Source organism: Talpa occidentalis, unplaced genomic scaffold (assembly GCF_014898055.3).
Source record: "Talpa occidentalis isolate TD23 unplaced genomic scaffold, MPIMG_talOcc4v2.1 talOcc4.2, whole genome shotgun sequence".
Lineage (NCBI taxonomy): Eukaryota > Metazoa > Chordata > Mammalia > Eulipotyphla > Talpidae > Talpa > Talpa occidentalis.
In genome coordinates, this window is record NW_023602073.1 from 117,941,860 (window position 1) to 117,960,853 (window position 18,994).

The 18,994-nt window shown below is 35.9% G+C and overlaps 1 protein-coding gene across 5 annotated transcripts in view; it reads right to left on the minus strand.

Moving 5' to 3' along the window:
- Positions 1-18,994, minus strand: part of FAM184A (family with sequence similarity 184 member A) — a 122,715-nt gene that overhangs the window by 45,052 nt on the left and 58,669 nt on the right. For all 5 annotated transcript variants that reach the window (XR_008553338.1, XM_037520313.2, XM_037520314.2 and 2 more), the window contains 5 exons: positions 16,932-17,129; positions 13,523-13,645; positions 4,383-4,544; positions 1,319-1,440; positions 713-863 (listed from right to left, as the gene is read on the minus strand). Coding sequence is in view for 4 of the 5 variants with exons in the window: in XM_037520313.2 (XP_037376210.1) it covers positions 713-863; positions 1,319-1,440; positions 4,383-4,544; positions 13,523-13,645; positions 16,932-17,129 (756 nt within the window). In the remaining variant the exon portion in view is untranslated. The remainder of the gene's footprint in view (positions 1-712; positions 864-1,318; positions 1,441-4,382; positions 4,545-13,522; positions 13,646-16,931; positions 17,130-18,994) is intronic.

Sequence of the window (18,994 nt, forward strand, 5' to 3'; positions counted from 1 at the left end):
TACAAAAAGCCTATACTGTTTATTCTGAAATTCATCATGATCACAAATAGAAAGATAATAGTGGATTTCTAACACTAAATTACTGAGCTGCTCTTGCCCAAGTTCTGCACTTGCTTATCAACTGATGACTCATGCAGTCAGTCCTATTTAATTACTGTCTTTGCAGAAGAATGCTAGGGATTCATGAATTTAAAAGTTGTGAAAATGTGCAGATTCTTTTAATTATAGTTACCAATGCTCTGGAAAAAGTGCACATGACATAAAATACATTTAGGAATACCACCACCTTTCTTTTACATCATTTTGAAGCATAACAGGGAACATCCTTTTGGTGAGAAAAAAGTACACTGCTAATTTCTGGCAAGTGCTTTTAGGCAATAAGGATGTCCATTGCCCAGATATTATCTAATTCTTTCAAATGATTTGAAGAAAGATTTTATACTTTTAATATGTAGGTAACTTTTCCCTTTAAAATCTCTAATGTCTTCAGTTCAAATATTAAACCAAACATCAATTCTCAGTATTAGGAATGACTATATCAATATAGCAATTATTTAGCACAATGTTTCTTCAGTTTATGAATGTCTCCTTGATTATACACATTTTAAAAATTTCAAGTTTGCCTTATGAAAAATAATGAAATACCACAGAGTTTTATAAGAAACTTGTAAAGGAAAATGAAAGTCATAATTGAATACAAACAACCAATTACCTGGTTTAGGAGATCTTCTACTTTCTTCTGCCATGAATCCCTGGCTGCATTTTTCTCTCTCTCTTTTAACTGCAAAAGTTGAGACATTGCTGACTTCTTATCCTCTTCATGTTGAAGCCTCAACTCTTCATGAAGCTTAGAACACTCTTGTCTAAAATAAAATGCATTTATAAAGATAGAGTATCTCTCAATGAATGTAGTACTGAAATAGTGCATGTAGCTTCAGGCTTTCTGTATTTAATCAATCCTCCTTTATAAGCCAACTCAGAATAATGGTTGATTATTTTATAGTTCAGCACTATAAAGTATGCTAGTAACTCACCCAAGGTCATTGACTTATCACTGCAAAATAGGTATTAGAAAAAATAAGTCTTCCAACTTCAGGATAGTACTCTATTTTATATTCAAGGAAATGAAATCAGAAAAAAGTAACCTGTATTTAAACATTAAAATTCCTGCTTTTCTACTACATCTAATGATGGGAATATTTATTTAAAATTCTATTGCTATATCTTTAACAATAACATAATATATGCCACAGAATGGAACAACTGTGTAGGTTGTTTGTACATTTGTGTGGGTTATATTACAAAGTGAAAAATGTACCTAAGATTTTCTGTCCATTTTCTTTCTAAGTCATGGGCCATTTTGTCCACTCTGAGTTTCTCCTCCTCCTTCATGGCAGCAAGTGTTTCTTCATGCTGCTGCCTTTCTTGTTCCAGCTCACCCTGCAGAAAAAGTGCTTTTCACTGAAGTCTATAGTCTTCAAAAACAAAGTCACTGCTAGTTATTTCAAATAAGCAGAGTGTTTATAACACAATATTACAGTACAATAATTGGCAGTGCCACTATGATGATTATTCAAGACTTTCTGACAATAAATCACATGGTACACATTTTACGTTTTAAATATCCTTGTGCAAACTATATTTTATTAAGGCTTATAACTTCACAAATTATTTTAAATTTTTTAAGTCAGCATAATTATAACTTAACTTTCCATATTATGGGAATCTAACAATTCTTCAATTATTTTCACTTGTACACTCATTATACATAGAGAGATATTATTCATATTTATTCCTATTCATGTTTAAAAGTATGCTTTTTATTCAAAGATTAAGCATTGTAGCTTTACCCCACTGACATGATTAAAATAATTATGAGAAAGTTAGGCTACTATCTGTATAAACTAACTTTAAACTATTGGTCCATTTTGTAATGGTACTATGATATATAGATACATGAAATCCCTGTAGATTGGCATAAATCAAATGACTCCTTAGAGCCTGAGGCTGGAGGTGACTTGTTTGGATAGCAATGTCAACCACTGGTCCCTAGCAGCAATGAAGCTGCTCTTAGGGTACAAGAGAAGAATGGATGGATCACTCCTTTGCTAAAGCATTTGTTGTAGGAGCTATTGAAGGGTATATCCAGATTAAAAGGAAGGAAGCAAATCAATGTTGAAATTGCCATTCTACATTGTTGGCCTGGCTATTAAGCAGTAAGTACTGAAAAGTGAATTCAGGAGTAAGTACTGAAAAGTGAATTCAGCAGTAAGTTCTGAAAAGTGAATTCTGTCATTTTAGTCAAGTGTCCCTTTCAAAAGTATTCAGCTGTGAGGAACTCTTTTTCTTTCCCCCACTATACGCAGCATCAAATGGAATACAATTACTTAAAAAAGTATTTCTTATACTGAACATGAAACACTTTATTTGACATTATTGGGAGGGAAAAGAGTTAAAGAAAACACTTGATTTTATGCAGCTTACCAGAGTTGTGTAAACCATGGAATATCAATATTTTCTTAATTAAAATTGTCCGGCAGAACAGGGTTTTGAAACTGAATCCATAAGACTGATTCTCACTGCCAGTATACCCAGTACAAGCTTAAAAAGGCAACCAGTACAAAATGCCCTGAAGGCGGAATTGGGTGTGCACCATAAGCCAGGAACTTGTAGCCACCATGACACCTGATCAACAGTCTGTATTCTACCATGTTAGAAATATTTCAACTATTTTAAAAATCACCTTCTTATTATTCTTGACACTAGGTTAAAAAATCTTAACACAGTTTCACTCATATATTTTAACTTTATGCCAAAAATTCTACGTTGAAGTTATAGCCAATATGTTTGGTATCACAGAAATTAAATATGTCAAGTTGTATATTATAATAGCTCTAAATTCTAACATATTCCTAGTTAAATATTTTTTAAATATTTTATTTATTTACGCATACAAGAACTGGGGTACAGGCCAGATGTGCAGGGGGAGTGAAAGGATTCACCAGAGACAGAGTGGGAAGCAGAGCAGGTAGATTGAAATACACCACTGAGGGAGCAGCAGGGAGACAGAAGAGGTCTGCCATGTGGGTCACTTCCCTGGCTGGGGATTGAACTGGTGTTGCAGTGGCTGTGGATTGCTTTATAGTGCAGAGTCTTAACCCCCTGCACCAGCAGGGAGGCCCTATTCCTAGTTAAATATTAACACTATCATGTTACATAGCCATTAGAGACAGATAAACAGAAAGTTTCAAGAATGAAATAATCTTTTTATTTTGCCACAGAATTTTAAATAGAATGTAGTTAGTATTCAAAGTACAAAGTATAATTATTTTTATATGCAATGTAGAGAATTAAACATACACTATTCTAAAGGTACATCCATTAAAGTGCCCTTATTTACATGTTTTTGAAATGTTACCAATTATAAATTTTAAAAAAAATTTGAAATAATAATAAACAGTAATGTTTACCTAGTACTTATTTTGCTAAGCACTGTGCTATAAATGGTATCCCTTATTTGTTACAACAGTGGTATAAATTATGCTGTTATTCCCTACCCCACTTGCAACATACATATGAGAAAATCAAGGCATAGAATAAAGTGCCACAGTGATAGGTCCAGAATTCATAGCCAATCAATTCAGAGTCCACATTTTAAATATCACTACTCTTAAAGAAAATGTAAGATTCCTTGGTAACTATTTTTATAGTTGTATAGATTCTCTTTTCTACTTTCTAAGGCAATCTATAAAAATCTATTTACTGTTTGATGAGACTGGAAAGAAGGAATCTCCCTGAAACATGTAGGTTACAAACAACCACTTAGTCAGAGTTTGAACTCTGACCAGTAAAATAATTGTGCATAGTAATTGCTATGGGCTGAAAGATATGTGGATGTACTAACACCAGCCCTCCTTCACCCACAGTATGTCAGAATGCAACCTTATTTGGAATTTGGGTCAGTGCAGATGTAATTAGTTAAGATGAGGCCATACTGGAGAAGTTATACTTAATATGGCTAGTATTCCTGTTAAAGATGTGAGGAAACAGGAAGAAATACATATAAAAACAGGAAAATACTGAAGTTATGCAGCCAATGGCCAAGGAATTCCAGGGTTCCCCAGAAACTGCAAAAAGCAAGGAGGGATCCTCCCTTAGAAATTTTCAAGGGAGAATAGTCCCAATAACACCTTGATTTTAAGCTTCCAGTCTGCAGAACTATAAAATAATAAATTTCTGTTATTTTGTGTTACAGCAGACCTAGGAAACGAATACACTAATTACAAACAATGCAATGTTTACAGTATAAACTTTGTAAGTAAAGGAATTAAATTGTATTTTTACCTTGTTGATGTTTAGATTATAGCAGATTATTATATTACCTCAACATTTAATAAAGCATCCTTAGTATCCTTCAGCCTGCCTTTAGTCAAGTCCAGCTCATTTTGAAGTCTTTCTTGAGAGTCCTGAAGACTAGCAATGAGTCCCTCTGCAGAGCCAAGACCTTGTTCACTTTTCCTTACCAGGTCTTGGAGACGACCAATCTGCAAACAAATGGAATATTTTTTTTACAAAGATTTATTTATTTATGCATACAAGAGCTGGGGTACAGGCCAGAGATGCAGGGGGTGAGAGGATTCAGCAGAGACAGAGCGGGGAATGGAACAGAATAGACTGACTGAAACACACTGATGAGGGGAGCTAGACAGGAGAGGTCTGCTTTGCATGTGGGTTGCAGGCCAGGGCTGTGAATTGCTTCACAGTGGGGTGCTTAACCCCTTAACAGAATATTTTAATACACCTCCTAGTAATGGATTAGCAAAAGAATAAAATTAGTTATCTTAAAATTCTTTTTTTTCTTATAGTTTTACTAAATAGATCTTTCTTGATAATGTAAAGGAAACACAAATAATCATGACAAACTTAACTGTTTTTTTGAAAAGACCAAAAAGATCCTTTTTCATGACAACCACAAGGCCTCCAAGGCACAGTCCAACTCTAGTGATTTCCTTTTTTGATCTTCACAGTCATTGACACAAAGAGTGCCACTGTGGTTAAGAATTGAGTTATTACCCCCTAGATTGGAATTTTGTTATTACCCACTTACTATGTGACTTGGGCAAGTCACAGGACTTTTTTGTGACTTAGTAACTAGCATTTACTGTATAGGGTTATTGTGAGAAATAAAGGAATGAACAGTATATAAAGGAAAGACTATAAAACAATGCCTGGGGTTTAAGAACTAAATAAATATCAAGTATAGCTGCTATCATTCTCCACCTCTATTGGCATCCCTCTAATTCCTAGAAATACTCATGCCTCAGACCACTGCATAAATTTTTTAGTTAATTCTTCTGGCAAATCACTTATCACCATTGAGCAATATGGCTCAGACTTATAATTATTTGTTTCCTTATCTATTTCTCCATGATAGAAGGAATCATATCACACTTATTCACCACCATAACCATAACGCCTAACACAGTGCTTTGGTACTTAACAGTTGTTCATTATTTATTGAACAAGTCAATAGGAGAAAAATCTTTGCTATTACTAGCACTACCTCTAATCTGTAGGCATTTAACTCCTGAAAGGAACATCCATGCCTTCACTTTTTTGACCTGTTGTGTATCAGGCAAGGTCATATTACACTTCTAAGCAGAAAAAGGCAGTCACCTTCTCCTCTAGAAGCAGTTCAGAACATGAACAGAAGCACAAGATCTGCTTCTGTGTGAAATGGAAAAAGAATCCTCTTCCTCTAGGCAGAATTCTCTGGAAATCTAGGTTTCTAAATGTCTTCTACTGTAAACAGTGCTGACATTTTGTCAATGATCCTTAATTATTTGCTTAGGTAAAATATACAGAAATGTACAAGTTCAAGTACATGCCCATCATTAAGACTTTCATACCTATTGCTAAATTTCTTTCTGGGAAAAATATGTGATTTTATATTACCATCAGTAACTTTTGAGTGCTTTTTTTTTCTTTCTTAACACTCCAAAGTCTCAATTTTTTTATTACTACTAATTTATGGTAATGGAAATGGCATTTCATTGATTTCATTTCCAGTTTTTAAATTACAGTGATGTGCAAATTGTTTTTCACGTTCTTTAAGCCATTAAAAAATTAGGGTATCTGCAAGGACATTTATAAATGTCCTTGAGGTATAAAAAGACATGGATTTTTGTTACTCATACAATTTTAAAATCACTTACTCCATGTTTCCTAGTTTTTCCTCCCTCATAATTTTACTTATGGTGTATTTTGATATATAGAAGTTTTGACTGTACATATATTAGGGTTTTTAATTCATTTTGTCATCCATTTTCAAAAGACCTTCTTGCTCCTACAGCTTGTCATCTGTATTTTCATATTTTATTTAAATTCATATTATGATTTGATATTACATTTCAATCCTTAGCCCATTTGGAACTTTTTTTGATATAAGGTTAAAGAAGAAACTTAACTTGATTTATCTCTCCTCTTTCATTTAGATAGCCTTTAAAGAGCAGTGTCATCTACCATTATTCAGATGAAATCTATTAATTGCCTTTTATCCTACTTCTCTACTGAAATTTTCCCCAGAGAACTTTTGATCACATAATCTTTTCAAGTCTCATACTCTGACTTTGAATCACTGTGTGCACTGTGCTACATGTACTCTTGTATTTGTTTTGATGGTTTTCTGATGTTCATTAATCCTTGTTCTCAAACTCCTGATTTCTCTTCCTCAATCTCTTTGCCTACCTCAATTAATTCCATATTGGTGCTTTTCTTTATTACCAGCTTTATTCTCATTAGGTACTTTTGGGTGAGCTCTTTGACTAAAATGCCTTCAAGGATTGCCTGATCATTAGCTCCAAGCCTGAACTTTCTACTTCGTTCCAGTGGAGATGTCTTATAAAAATCCCTGAGTTAGCCTATTAAAATAATTCAATGTTTGCCATTACGGAGTATTTTTTTCTCCTTTCTACCTTCAAATAGTGGCATCACTATCTCTTCAACTACCTAAACTAGATACTGGACTCACTTTCTACTACTCATCACATCAAGTCCCATGAATTTTTGTTTTTTAATAATCCTCTCTACTTCCTGTTTTACTTTCCTAGTCAGGATAAAATAATTTCTTGCTTGGACAAATGCAATAGCATCTTAAGTCATCTATCAACTCTAATCACCAAATTGCTCCCCACACAATTCATCTTCTTATTGCTATTGGAGGTCTTTTTCTGGAGGTCTTTTTCTAAGATCATCTAAGAGTGTGGTGGCTTTGTTACTACCACTCCACCATAAGAATATAATCCAGTCTATGTTACAGCACAGGAATCCCTCATAATTTTAGCTTCAAATATGCCTTCTACTGTACTTCTTCACAAGTCCCACATCTATTCTATGGTCAAGTGCAACAGTTCTCAACCAGGGTTAATTTTGTCCTGAGAGAGTATTTGGCAGTATCTGGAAATATTTTTGGAAACTAGAAATGGAGAAGGGATGGTCCACACTACTATTATCTAGTGTGTAGCGTACAGGGATATTCTAACCATTCTAGAGAATTATCTGGCCCCAAACTGCCAATAGTTCTGAGTGTAGACATTGGCATAGCAACAGTGAACTTTCATGGCTCACCGAGATATTGAAGCCTTACACCAATAAGAAGACATTGAAGTTATTCCTCATACCCATGTTCCTTTTTTCATCATTCTGTATCTGGCAAATTTATACCCACCTTTCAAAGACCATCTCCCATTTTTTAATTCTCCAATTACTTTCTCCAGTGCTTTTATGAACTGGAGAATCACTTTCTCCTCTGAACTCTATATATTGTATTTATCACCAAGTCATAACAGCCACTTTTGACTGTAAGTTCCTTAACATTTTGTTGAAGTATCTCTAGCACCTAAAAGTTATGCAATCAATAAATGTTTCCTAAATTATAAAAACATGCAAATATAACTGATGTTGCTGGAATCTAGTTCTAATTTTTCAGGAGACCAAGCTAGTAATAAGTAATGAGAGCTATAAAATTACTCCTATTCAGGAATTTCAGTTATAGCAAGAGCAACAAAAAAAAGGAAATTTCTTTTAATGAATGAAAGTATTTACAGACCTGATAACTATCCTCTTGATAGTAATAACTAGATCTAATAAACAGGATTGATCAGGCTTCTTTAAAACCCCTGGCTCCCTTACAGTGAGGGAGCAAATGGCTGAAATATGCTTTTGGTTGATTTAGGATACTGAATGGACCTTAAAAAGAAAATCATGCTAGTCTAGTCAGCATCTTCTATGACAATCCCCACCCCTCAAATAAGAAGAGACAATGCCTCAAAATTCATTCAGCAAATATTTTCATTCACAAATATTGATATTTACTGATCTATCTGTTAGGCAGTGTGTATTCTATAATATCTCATAATAAAAAATCCAAATGATTTTCATTTTAACAAAATAAAGAACTATACAAGTGCTTTAAAAACTTAGGTCCAGCGCCTCCCCTGGTGGCACAGCAGTTGAGCGCTGGGCTGCCAAGCTGCCCACAGCCTCTGCGGCGCCGGTTAGATCCCTGGCTGCTCCCCGGCCACCGGAGGAAAGTCCCACATGGCGCGCAGACCTCTCCTGCCACCCCCTGCTCCCCTCAGCAGTGTATTTCGTCACTCTGCCTGTTCTGTTCCCCGCTCTGGCTCTGGTGAATTCTCTCACCCTCCCGCGCTTCTGACTGTACCAGTGCTTGTATAAATAAATAAATTAATTCAAAAAAAAAAAAAACAGGTCCAGAAGAAAATTCGCAACTTAAATGCCATAAAAATATTTAAAAATACCATAATGGTAAGATTATCTGTTTGGCCTAATACTTTATCATCCAAGATGAATCCAAATAACATTTCATAGGAAAATATGGTTATTTGCCACCTGACATTTTATGATCACTAGCTTCTCTTTATGTCCTATTATGATTCTGGCATTCATTAATTTATGACCCAAATTCATAGTTTAGCTATTTGTTTTTAGGGTGTCATTTGTAAGGGTATTGAGATTCATCACTATATGAAGACAGTACACTTCAAAATTTTTCTAAAACAACTGCTTTCAGTCTTTATTAAGTACTCCCTATTTCTTTCTTTCTGCCTTTCCTTAGATAGCTCTTAGCAGCCAATAAATGTAAATGGAATAAATTTTCTATTTAAAATTTAAGGCAAAAACATACAACTAGAGGGCCTCCCTTGGTGGTACAGCAATTGAGCGCTGGGCTGCAAAGCTGCCTGCGGCCTCTGCAGCACCAGTTTGATCCCTGGCTGCCAGCGAGGGTCCCACATGACGTGCAGACCTCTCCTGCTGCGCCTGCTGCTCCCCTCAGCAGTGTATTTCATCAGTCTGCCTGTTCTGTTCCCTGCTCTGGCTCTGGTGAATTCTCTCACCCTCCCGCGCTTCTGACTGTACCCAGTGCTTGTATAAATAAATAAATAAATCTTTAAAAAAAAAAAAAAAAAAAGACAAGCACAGATTGAAAGTGTAAAGCTGGAAAACAATCTTATAAGCAAATGGACCAAAAAAGAAGGCAGTAACAGCTATACCTATATCAGGTAAATTGGACTTCAAAATAAAAAAAGTAAAAAGAGACATAGACGGTCACTATGTAAAGATTAACCCCTTAATCTAAGGAGATCAATATATCAGGAAGACATAACACTCATCAACATATACTCCCCAAATGCAGGAGCACCAAAATATATCAGACAATTATTATCAGCCCCGAAAAGGACAATAGAGAAAATACATATGTAGTAGGAGGCTTTATCACCCCTCTCTCACCAATGGACAGATCAATGAGACAAAATATAAGCAAGGACTCTAGAGCTCCAAAAAAGGACCTAGACCTCATGGGCTTAACAGACACCTATAGGACACTTACCCCAAAAAATCTGAGTACACATTTCCCTCAAGTGCACACAGGTCATACTTTAGGATTGATCACATATTGGGTCACAAGACAAATCTCAACAGATACATTAAGATCAAAATCATACCAATTACCTTCTCTGATCATAAAGGCATTAAACTAGAAATAAACCATGAAAAGAAAGAAGGAACCCTCCTACTTCATGGAGATTGAAACCCACAATACTGGAAGACCACTGGATTAATAAGGAGATCAAAGAAGAAATAAAAAAAAAATCTAGAGATGAACAACAATGAGAACACAACTTTTCAGAATATATGGGACACAGCAAAAGCAGTAATAAGAGGAAAGTACATAGCAACAGAGGCTCACATCAAGAAACAAGAAAGAGGGCTTCCCTGGTGGTGCAAGGGGTTAAGATACAACCTATGAAGATGTCTGCAGCCTCTGCAGCATGAATTTGATCCCCAGCCAGCCAGGGAGCTACCCACATGGCGCAGCAGACCTCTCCTGGCTTGCCCACTGCTCCCCTCAGCAGTGTATTTCAGTCAATCTGCCTGTTCTGTTCCCCACTCTGTCTCTGGTGAATCCTCTCATCCCTCACACCACTGTACCCCAGCTCCTGTATGCATAAAATAAATCTTTAAAAAAAAAAAGAAACAAGAACTCAAACAACCTAATCTCCCATCTCAAATAACTAGAAATAGAACAACACAAAAAGCAGTATAAGAAAGGAAATAATAAAAAATACCTCAATGTAAGACCTGAAATCATAAAATATATAGAAGAAAACATAGGCAAAACACTATACGGCATACATCTCAGTAACATCTTTAAAGACACATCCCCCAAAGCAGAAAGTGAAAGAAAAGATAAACAACTGGGATTACATCAAACTAAAAAGCTTCTGTACAGCAAAAGAGAAACTAACCGAAACAAAGAGACACCCTACTGATTGGGAGAAAAATTTTGCACACAATACAACTGATAAGGGACTGATCACAAAAATATACAAAGAGCTCACACAATTCAACAAAAACAAAAGCAACCAATCCAGTCAAAAAAGGGACAGAAGAGCTAAAAAGACACTTCTCCAAAGAGGAAATGCAAATGGCCAACAGGCATATGAAAAAATGTTCAACATTACTTATAATCAGGGAAATGCGAATCAAAACTACAATGGATACCACCTTATACCAGTGAAAATGGCACACATTAAAAAAGCAGGCAACAGCAAATGTTGGCAATGACATGGAGAAAAAGGAACTCTCTTACACTGCTGGTGAGAATGCAAACTGGTCTGACCACTATGGAAACTTGTATAGAGGTTCCTCAAACTACTAAAAATGGAGCTACCATATGACTCAGCAATTCCACTCCTAGGACTCTACCCAGAGGACACCAAAACATTAATTCAAAAAGATAACTGCACCCCTATGTTTACTGCAGCACTATTTACAATAGGTAAGATAGGAAACAACCCAAATGTCTAAAAATAGATGACTGGATCAAGAAAATTTGGTGTATATATACACAATGGAGTATTATTCAGCAATTCAAAAAGATAAACTCATGCCATTCACAGCAACATGGACAGAGCTACAAGGGATCATGCTCAGTGAAATAAGACAGAAGTAAAAAGAAAAATATTAAATGGTTTCACTTATAGGAGAAATATAGGGGAACCAAATATGGGATCGGGGAAAAAAAACCATTAAAAAAACAACAAAACTAGCAGGCAACCATAAATAAGAGACATTCTACAAGGAAGGGGAGGAAAAGGGATCAAAACAGGGGAGAGAAGAGCACAAGGGACTATGGTAATGGTTCACGGGTGAATTGGTGGTGGGAATTTTACAGGGAATACACAATGATGTAAAAGATATAAATTTAAAAAAAAATTTAAAAAAGGATTTCAATCTCATGCAACTCTTCCAGAGAACAAAAGTGAGTAAATCCTATTTCACTTTATGATAATAGTATAACCGTGATTCTAAAACCAGAAAAGATAGTAAAAAAATGAAAAGTACAAAGCAATCTTACTGAACCTACTGGGCTCAAAAATCCTAAATGATTACTAATAAACTGGATCTTTTATTATATTAAGAAGATACATATGTGTGTGTATGTATATATACCATGTGTACATGATATGACCTATCATGACTAACTTGGGCTTATTCTGGAAATCCAGAGTTAATTTAATATTAGAAGATTACCTGAAGGTATTACCACATTAACAAATTAAAGGTGAAAAAGTATGACCTCAAAAGGTACAGAAAAATCAACATCAATTTGTGATTTTTTTTTTTAGTAGTTTTTTTTTTTTTTAATTTTATAGAGGCATGTTTATTTATTTATTTATTTATTTATTTATTTATTTATTTATTTATTTATTTGCTTGTTTTGTTTATACATGCACTGGGTACAGTCAGAAGCGCGGGAGGGTGAGAGAATTCACCAGAGCCAGAGCAGGGAGCAGAGCAGGCAGAAGGACCGAAGTACACTGCTGAGGGGAGCAGCGGGCCGCAGGAGAGGTCTGCGCGCCATGTGGGACCCTCCTCTGCCCTCCTCTGGTGGCTGGGGAGCAGCCGGGGATCGAACCGGTGCCGCAGAAGCTGCGGGCAGGTTCGCAACCCAGCGCTCAACCGCTGCACCACCGGGGAGGCCCAATTTGTGATTTTTTAAATTAAAAAACTAGAATTACAAGAGAACTTCCCAAACATGGTAAGAGAATTTAAAAAATAAAACTTTCAAAAACATAATTATATGTGAAATGTTGACATTCTTCACTTTAAGAGCAAGGACAAATTAAGAATGCTTATTATCTCTGGAGAGCTTGGCCTAGTCAGCGAAGTAGGACAAGAAAAAGATGCCCCAGGCTGAAGGAAAGGCAGGTGTATTGGGAGGAGGAGCCAAGCAGATTCCTGGGGAGCCATTCTAATGAGACCCCAAAATATCATCAGTGTGCTAAAACACATCTAAAAATGTATCCAGAAGGAAAAACAATTTATTAGAATTCTTCTTGGTGAGATTATAATATGCAGATTGAAAAAAACACTTACACCATTTGGAGCTGAGCATAGTATCCTGGAGACCTGCACAAAGAACACTTCTCAGGAGAGTGAGACACTGTAAATACAAAAATCCTGCTCTGCCAAGAAAGGCATGCAGACTTGGAGCCTACAGTTGATTATCTCGGACAATAGAAAAGAGGCTGAGCTAAAAATACCAATAACAATCTTAATTCTCTATCAGTCCCAAATGCAGTGCTCAGTACCTTCTCTGGATAAATGTTTAAAGATAATGAAAGGACACTGAGTGCAAATTTTAGCATGTTTTGTGTGTGGTTTCTGTGAGCAAAAGTACAGTGATGAGAAAGCAGGATTTAAAAACTTTTGGGAAAAATGAGACTAATGAGGTAGAAACAGCAGACAAGACAAGAAGTGCCAAGCCAAGTACGGGTTTTAGGAAGACCACTCTACAAGCCACACAAGGCAGGAACAGAAGGAAAACAGGGTAGTAGGCAAGCTATTCTAAGGCAAAAGAGAGAAAGAGATGAGACAAACAATAACATAGTTTGTAAACATGTCAACATAGGTGACAGGTCTAAAGAACTCTTACCTCTTGATTGGCTGTATTCAGCTTATCTTCCAGTTTCCCCTTCAGGCTTTCTAGCTCTTGATGAAGCTCATTTTTTTCCTCTTCTAGGTTTATTTTCTCTTTTTTATACTGTTCCTCCAATTCCTTAGGAAAAGAAATTTTTAAAAATTAACAAAACTTCAAATACTGTTTACTTCAAAGGTTCTAAGAAAAGACTATTTTGTATTTTGATGCTTTGCTTTGCAAGTTAGATTTACCCTTAATTAGTAATATCAGGATTAACTACTTAATCCTGGTGGCTTAGTTGCTATGATTCTGAAGCACTTATGATTTAGTAAAATAATTTTTTCAATGAGAATATTTGCTTATAGTCAAAAACCAGAAATATGTCATTTTATCATATGTCATTTATTTACTTGGTAAGTAAATACAAAATTTTAACTATCTTCTTGAATTCAGAATTCTTATACATAAACAAATATATTTATATTTATATTTTAAAAACCAAAGTCCAATAACATTTTTGGAACTCAATAGTGTAGCACTAGAATGCAGTCAAGAATTAACAAGCACAAAATGAGACTTTTGAAGAGCAATGTCAATAATATTCACACTGAAGAACTTTTATCTGCCAGGCATGCTACTTAACAGTTGGGTTAAGTATTAAGACCTAGTGACTTCCTTTAATAGGCTCATGGTATCAAGTAACTAATGAATATGTAACTGAAATTGCCATGCATAAGGAGCATAGGAGCATATGGATGGGGAAATGATTAAGTTCTAGTTTGGTGGGGAAACCTTCACAGAGATAACAATTGCTATGTAGTTTGAAAGATCGTATGAGTAAGGAAAGGTGGTGAAGTAAGAGGAAATACAACATTTTAGGTAGAGGAGAAGACATGAGCAAAAAACCTTAGAGGTACAAAATAGCATGTTATGCTACAAGTAGCTCAATATTTCTAAAGGGTAACATGAGAAGAATAAAGAATAGGGTTCTCTTTGGGGAGTCTCCAAGGCAAATTCCAGGTCTGATTGGTTGCTGGGATGACTCACAGGACTCCGAATATAGTTGTACTCCCAGAAGTGATTTATTAGAGAAAGGATACCAGGGCATAATCAGCAAAAGGAAAAGGTGCTTGGGCATTCTGCAGGAAAACAAGTGCAAGCTTCCAAGAGTCCTCTCATAGGATTCTCAACAAGTATGACAACACACACAAAACACTGTCCATCAGGAAAGCTCCCAAGAAACTCAGTGTCCATGTTTTTTATTGCGGGTCAGCCAGGTAGGCACCTGCTGACTAGTGTGTATCAAAATTCTAGACTCTGAGAAAGAAAGCAGATGTTTAGCACTGACCACACTGTTCAACTAAACAGTATAGGCGCAGAGAGCCATTTTTATTAGGGAAGGGTGGGAACCTTCATGAAATTCACATTTCCACTACTAGCTGAGGACTAACTTGGCAACATAGTTTTACACCTGCTATGTTAACTCTTTATTGCATGGGTTCTCTATATATTCATTTTCAAATGGGGTGGCTGAACAAGCATCATTAAGGAAAATGTAATTCTTTTTGATAATGAAGTAAAAAGAAATGGAGAAGTCACCTTTAGCTAAATAATCTTTAAAAGATAATTTTTCATTGCAAGAAGATAATTCTGGAAGGAGGCTGGTTTTAACTTTGGCTCAGACATAAGTTAGCTAGGCAAGAAATAAGCGAAGCAAGTAATAAATAAGCTATTTTGAGAAAAGAGAAGCTTACATACAAAGTATCATAAGGGGTTTTGTCTATGTTCACACATAGGAGACGCGTGTCATCTGTCTATGGCAGAGAGATTGCAAGAAATTTAAGTAGCTTTCTTAAAGATTTTGAAATGGCTCATAAATTGAAATTTAATGAGTGGGGGAATGATTGGGAGTGAAATAATGAGACAAAAACGATACTGATGAAAGATGTCTTGACTCTAGCACTTAGAACGTACTGTAGAGGAATAAAGGGTGGCTAAAGGTGAGATACCTGCAACCTAAATATTTCAATAAGAGAGAAGGGTAAAATGAAAAGGGGATGCAGAAATAAAAAGTAGTAAGAAAAGACAACTATGGAAGATATTACTGAAACATCAGTTACCGCTAATACTTTGCTATAAAACCTTGAACATTTGATACATGCACATGCACCACCTACATAAACCTGCACAAACTGGTCCTGAGATAGTGAGGTGGCTTAGAAAGAACAACCATCACAATCTTGAGAAACACCATGTCATGAAGGTTTGTTTCTTGCTACATAAACATATAATGGTATGCTTAAATAGAAGTAATAGTCTAACAGGAAGTTTTATTTGAATTTTCAATTAAGTTAGATTGGGTGTTGAGTACATGTTCCCCAACTAGTTGTGTAATGAAAGGAAAGGACATAAAGGTAGAAGATCTCAATTCACATCACTTCTTTTTACTAAGTCTGCACCTCTGAGAAAATCAGGTTAAACTTATATCACCAGCTATGTATTAAAAATGACATTCCAAAAAAAAAAATAAAAATGACATTTATCTCCAAGTCAGAAGAAATAAGAATTTTATATAAAAAAGTATTTAGTAAACTATAAAGCACAATTATATGAAACAACCATCATTAATGCATGCCCACATGATGTGATGTTTAAGTACTTTAGGGTTTGTTTACTCTCTCTGTGACTTCATCTCCTCTTTAGTAAAATGGGTTCAGAAAACAAACCTGTACTAGTGATGTAAGGATTAAAAGTAAAAATAAACTAAAACATCACTGCAGTGTCTGGCATTGATTAAGAAATACTAATAATTCACAATTCTTTATCAATATATGCTAGGACTTGCCTGGGGTCTTAGTACTTCATCTCACTTAATCTTCACAGGAACATCACAAGGTAAATCTTACCTTCATCTATCAGATGAAGAGCCTGAGGCACAGATTTTACAACCAAGGTTAGGCAGCTAGTAAACAAAGAGCTCAGCACAAGGACAAGGTCCAGATCTGTCAGACACTATTATGCATGACAGGTTATCATGAATTACTATTAGCAAATTGATTACTTAAGGAAAACAAAACAAGTCACTTTCTCAGGGAAGGAAACTGTTTAGAGGACAGAAAGTGCTTCAACAAGTTGAGGCTTCCTAAGGAGCCCACCTATGTTGTCTCATGAAAAGACAGCTCACGATCAAGGGAGTGTTTCCACTAGGCTTACACAAAGTGAAAATGTCTCATATACCATTGTAACAAACGACATTCCATACCAAGAGATATATGTATGGGACTGTGAATGATGATTTACGAAGTGATTATAAGATAGCAGCCATTAAAATGAAGCAATTCAATACCCTATACTATAGGACACACTGGATCATTACAGAAACTCTACCAAACTCACTGCAAGGCTAAGCTGAATTTTTACTCACCATTTGCAATTTTTTCTTATCCTTTAATGCATTACTATGGACAGCTTCAATTGCCATATGGTGCTTCCAGGCTAATTCTTCCAGAGTCTTAGAATGCGCTTCATTTAATTGAGCCACCTCCCCTTCCAATCTGTTTTGCAGATTTTTAAGCTCCATTTCATAATATTCTTGCTGAGTTTTCTTTGCTTCATTTACTTTCTAGAATAAAAACAAAGTTCAATAATTGGCACCTGCTTTTTTCATTCCTGTTAACAGTATTTTGAATATGCAGTAAACATGTAAAATTGAATGAACTTAGTGCTACGGATTTAGACTATGGAACATGAGAATACATCATTGGTGTTCCTAGAAAATGACATAGTGGCACAGGCAAAATGAATAATTTTAAAGCAAGTGATAAATTAAGACTATTATTAGGTTAGAACCAAATTGGCACATCTGCAAGCTGAAGAAAGACTTCATGTATGTCAAAGTTGTACACAAAATGGCCTGTCATTTACCCACTCAGTATTGTTCAATACAAACTTATTGAGTGCCAATTATATGCCTTTGAAGCATTCAGAGTATAATGATTAAAAAAAAAGCCAAAGACAGTGGCTACAACTGATTAGTCCTATGAAAGGAATTCATACCACATGCTGTAACAGTATATAGTAAAGGCGTCTAACCTGGATGAATTAGGAAGCTGTGTGTGTGTGTGTGTGTGTGTGTGTGTGTGTGTGTGTGAGAGAGTGTGTGTGTGTCTGTGTTTGTATGTAAAAGAGGGAGAGATCAAGGATGGATTTCCAAGGGAAAAAAAAAATCTGAGCCAGAGCTGAACAAAATACATTCTCTCATAATTCTCAGAATAAGTCCATTAGGAAACTAGAGATGAGAAAATTTCAAGCCTGGATCTGACAGCAAAAGCCTGCATTCGTAACCATTTCCATTTATTCTGAAAGATGAAACATAGTTAACCAGGTGGCAAAGTTTAGGGAGATGGGAAATCCACGCAGCTAAGCAGTATGGACTAGAACATAGACTATCAGGCTAGGAGTGGCAAGGGATGAGTCTGAGAGTAGGCAGCAGTCAAATGATGGGAAGTGTCATTTATTCTGAGGACTTTGAATTTTATTCTGACAGGAATGAGAAATCACTGATTTAAGAAATTGATTTTTAAAAAATTTATCTTGGCAGGAAGCTAGCAAGCTGGCTGAATGCGGGAAGAATGGTTAGAAGGTATAACTGAAATCCAGGCTAGAAATGCCAGGGACCTCAACCTAGATCTGTGAATGAATGTGCAGAAGAGAGGATGGAATAAAAATAAATTAAGGGAGTTGAACCAGTAGTACATGGTGACAGAAAATGTGTTAGGGAAATGGTAATCAAGAAAGACTCCTAGATTTACCTAGATTTACTAAACCAATTTGACTGAAGGGATATTGTAGAAGAAAGAAACTAAAGAAATACAGTACTTTTGTGAGGAGCAAGTTCTAGACATGTCGATTTGACACATGTGAAAAACAGAGATATCTAGTGGAAGTTAGATATGTAGGACTCAAGTTAGGGGAAAAGATGTGTCCTAAACTGACAGATTTTGGAGCTATCACTGAACAAGTGACAAGTGATGTCAGTGACATGGAATGAGATGAAATGCTGGGGGGACATCAATGGTAAGAGAGCAGTGGAAGGGGAACAAGACCATGAACAAGACTGCAAGGCCAGGGAGATAGAAGGAAAACATGAGAGAATGTGAAATACCAAAAGAAAACGGTAAAAGTCAGAGAGGAGTAAGTACCACGGTAAGACAAGATCCACCAAGTCCAGCAACCAAGATGTCACTGGAGGCTGAGGCAAACGCAGATTCTGTGGAGTGGTGATAAGAGAAACTGGACTGCACCCGGGTAAGGAGTGAATGGGAGGTGAGCAAGGGGCAAGGAGAACAGACATTTTTCAACATGGTTGGTTGTTGAGGGAAGGAGAAAGGGTGTCCAAAATTCCCACTTGGTATTGGAGATATCTGAAAAATTGGAATAAATATGCAGTAGTTATTCTACAAATAATATGTTGTATTTGTTTAATCT